The following is a 3,809-nucleotide window of genomic DNA, read 5'->3' as shown; positions in this document are numbered from 1 at the left end:
AAAATTGTGCATCACAAAAAGGAGAGATTTTCCAACCAATAAATGATTGCGCTAGTAAATTATGATATGAAGCAAGCTAGTATATTTCCAGTATGACGCTTGGTATATGTTACATAAATTAATCTTTCATTACAGGTTTTTGAATGTCTCTAGTGGGAAAAGGGACAGTGCTTTACGTACAGGACAAGAAGTAACGAATCCCCCAAAGGGTTCAAATGAGTAAGCAAGATAAAACATAATCGGTTAACATGTCGTCAAGAATTTCTTTTGGGATACATGTTATAGTATTATTAATGGTCTTGTTGAAGAACACTGTAAATCAAAACTTGACAAACGACTCTATAGTAGAAAACAACACAGAAAACTTCGAATTACCAGACTATTTCCAATCAGACAAAATTGCCAACCAAGACAATGAAACACTCACGTTTACATCAGATAACTTCTTTCCTGGTGCGGAAATTGACAAAATCTTTTCTCGAGATGACGTCAAGTCATTGTTGGAGAACATACCAGATTCTTTCGCAAGAGAAGCCACGAGGCTACACCTGAAATATTGTCCATTTACGAGTTTATGTAACTTTTCTCTCGGTCTTAGATCCGCTCCATTTATGAGACAATGTTGTGATCCGTGCAGCTGCAATTCTACTTGCGAAATCATCGGCAACTGTTGTCCTGACTATAAAAGTGACCAATACTTTGGCAACATCAAAGGAGATAACTATCAAGGCAACTGCCAGCACGCAGCATTTGTTGATGAGTCAAATCCCTTTCTTCAAGGGGAAAGATATTATTTTGTATCTGAATGTCCTTTCTCAACTGAAGAAACTGAAGCAGATGCATGTATTAGGCCAAAGCGTCCGACAACTCTACAAGAGTTTTCAAATATCATCCCTGTAACAGACACATCAACAAGGATAAACTACAAAAATAGGCACTGTGCCGCTTGCAACAAAGTTATAGCCAGTAACCTTACATATTGGAGCACCGTCTTACATTGCTCAGTAGGTGTGAGTGCAGATGTGGATACAATAATGCAGCTTTTAGATCAAAAACAATGTAATCTTCTTTACAAGCCATATGATATTGTTGAATATCACATAAACGCTTGTACACCAATGGTTACAAAATGCAATCTGACAGGCAAATGGCGAAGAAACAGCGAAATCGTTGAAAGAGCTTGTACTTTAAATATAGGGTCTGTATATCGAAGAATAGACGGACTGTATACAAATGTATATTGCATGCTATGTAATGAATATGAAGATCATAACTTAGTAAATCCTACGTGTGGTCCGAAATTGCTGATACCACCAATATATGACGAAGTGAATTCCTTTTCAGCCCTTCTAAATTTCATGAAAGAAATTAAGCCGATCGAGAAATCGACGCCATGCGGAGAAGAAAGAATATTTGATCCCTACAAGGTAACACGCATAGACACTTTCGAAAATATTTAAATAAATAATTTTTGAAGTTTATTTATGATCAGCAAAAATTACCCTTGGCATTGACATACTACGATTTCAACTTGTAAAACATCATAATGGTGACAGCAACATTTTGTTCGGTTTTTGTTGTTTGTTTTTCTGTTTCCTGCTCCTTGGACAGCTCGCGTATTTTTTTTTTCTCCACAAAATAAGCACGTCATTTTCACTTCATCTCCACCAATCGTATACTTATACATATTTCATGCATGTATAAACAAGATAATACATCAAACGTTTACCTTTCCACCACATAAGACGCGCAAACACGCAATTCCTGGCAAGTTTATATTGCATCTGCCAGGTTCGGGACACAGCAAAAAAAAAACCAATTAGCTAGTACAACTTTAGGGATCCTTTTCTTTTCAGAACGAGTGTCGCAAGATGTATTGTTCTTCGACAAGACGTCTAGTTAATGGCGAATGTGTAAATACGTTTCTTGGAGTGAAAGGTGCTAAATTTGAACTCGTTCTTGGGTTCAGTATTGAGGAACAATGCCTTGTATATCAAGTTAATGGACTTATTGATGAATTGACTACATGGTTTTCTGAAGTTTTGGAATGGAGCATACCTTCAACGAGTGTATGTTCCAAAGAAATAATTTATAAGACAGACTATAATTACAGCAATATCTTCATGGAATCAGAAAGTGCGGCAGAGAATTCCATAAATTTATCAACAATTGAGTATATTGCGACAAAATGGATATTTCAAATCAGAGACTATTATTCGTATGAGGAAATAGATTCATTTATACTAAATATCACAAATGTTGCAGTCAGAATCATGGTAAACAAGACCGCGGTATATACAATTCATCCTCAGTTAGTATATATCGAAGAGGAGGCATTTCGTCTGATACCTATCACCAGTAAGAACATCTCAGTTGACTTTTTTCATGTGTTTGGTGATTCCAGGTCATTACTGCTGTCTGAGCTACTTCGATCTGCATACCCAAGTAAAAGAGACAACAAAACTATGATTCGACCTATAGTACCGAACGATGGCTGGTCTTGTTCAGCCTTGGGAAGCTTGATTAGGTTACCTTTCGACATTTTGCCGTGCACGTTAATTGAGATTAAGAAAGAAGAATACGAATGGTCCATCATGGAACATGGTGTGGTCTTGCCGACACTGAATCTCTACCTGAACATAACTGAATTCATCATAAAAAATGTGACTCAAAATAACATACGTATTTGCAGTGGAAAATATATAGCATCTTTCAATGAAATGTCGTCAGTTGGCAAAAGACACATTAGTGTAGAAACAATTGTATCAGTTGTTTGTACAGGATCGTCCTTAATATGTCTTGTTGTTACGTTTATTATTTACTTCCGCTTTCCTATATTACAGACAGTTCCAGGTAAAAATAACATAGTCCTAATTGTTAACTTGATTTGTGCACAAATACTATATGTTATATTCGTAGTTTCTGGCACCTTTTCAGGATGGGCTTGTAAACTTGTTGGGATAATGCTTCACTTCTTTTGGCTTTCAGCTGTATTATGGTTGAACATATGCACGTTTCACATGTTCAAGGTCTTTGTTAGATTGAACAAACCGAACCTAAAGGTTTCATCGTCCAACACTGTTGTCAAATACACGTTAACTGTCTTTACGATCTCATGTTTGCTTGTTTTGGTCAATGTGATCAAAGGTTTGGCTGAGTCAGACATGGCAGAAATAGGCTACGGATCAGGAATCTGTTATATATCTAGTGGAATCATGGTGGGTTACACGTTTGCTCTGCCTGTTGGTTTTGTCGTTCTGTCTAACCTTTTCATGTTCCTTGTAGTAATTTATAAGTTCTGTTCTTTACCCAATATAGAGAAAAAAGTAAAAAATGATAGAAACAACATTGTAATCCTCGCTAAGCTCTCCTCTCTCACTGGAATAACTTGGATTTTTGGATTTCTATATCAATGGACTAAGGAAATTACTCTTTCTTACGTTTTCATTGTACTGAATGCATCTCTTGGTGTCTTTATCATGATCTCCTTCGTAATAAACAGACGTGTTCTTCGGCTTGTCCAAGGAAAATCGTCAGACTCCTCTGCCAGCATTTTCAGTAGTTCAAACCTTAAGATACACTACACTGAAAATAGCGCATGTTGAAAATAGATTTGTCTGTCTGCATATTTAACTATAACCCTCTTGACCAATGTGTACTTCTGGGCATGTATGGAAACTTTAAAGATAACATAAGAGGTCAGTTTGAGAGAACGAGAATTTGAAACGTATTAAAGGATTCATTGTATAGACTTACAAGGTTAAGTCTAAGAGTTACCCTAACATGTACAAGCAGATGGAAAACATAGT

At 36.5% G+C, this 3,809-nt stretch overlaps 1 protein-coding gene across 1 annotated transcript; it reads left to right on the top strand.

The window, feature by feature from the left end:
• Positions 1-293: 293 nt before the first annotated feature.
• Positions 294-3,605, top strand: LOC149795742 (uncharacterized). The gene is made up of 2 exons (XM_089963842.1): positions 294-1,010; positions 1,857-3,605. Exons 1-2 carry the CDS (start codon positions 294-296, stop codon positions 3,603-3,605), a joined length of 2,466 nt encoding a protein of 821 aa, XP_089819968.1.
• Positions 3,606-3,809: the final 204 nt, after the last annotated feature.

Source organism: Sinohyriopsis cumingii, chromosome 7 (assembly GCF_028554795.1).
Source record: "Sinohyriopsis cumingii isolate HCF-2022 chromosome 7, ASM2855479v2, whole genome shotgun sequence".
NCBI classification, from domain to species: domain Eukaryota; kingdom Metazoa; phylum Mollusca; class Bivalvia; order Unionida; family Unionidae; genus Sinohyriopsis; species Sinohyriopsis cumingii.
Note: the sequence above shows the minus strand (reverse complement) of the source record. Positions and strands in the feature narration are given on the sequence as shown.

Excerpts from the sequence above, each read along its gene's own strand:
- LOC149795742 (XM_089963842.1), top strand. The coding sequence starts at position 294 with ATGGTCTTGTTGAAGAACACTGTAAATCAAAACTTGACAAACGACTCT. Across the intron at positions 1,011-1,856 it reads TCTTACATTGCTCAGTAGGT|AACGAGTGTCGCAAGATGTA; the intron begins GTGAGTGCAGAT and ends TTTTCTTTTCAG.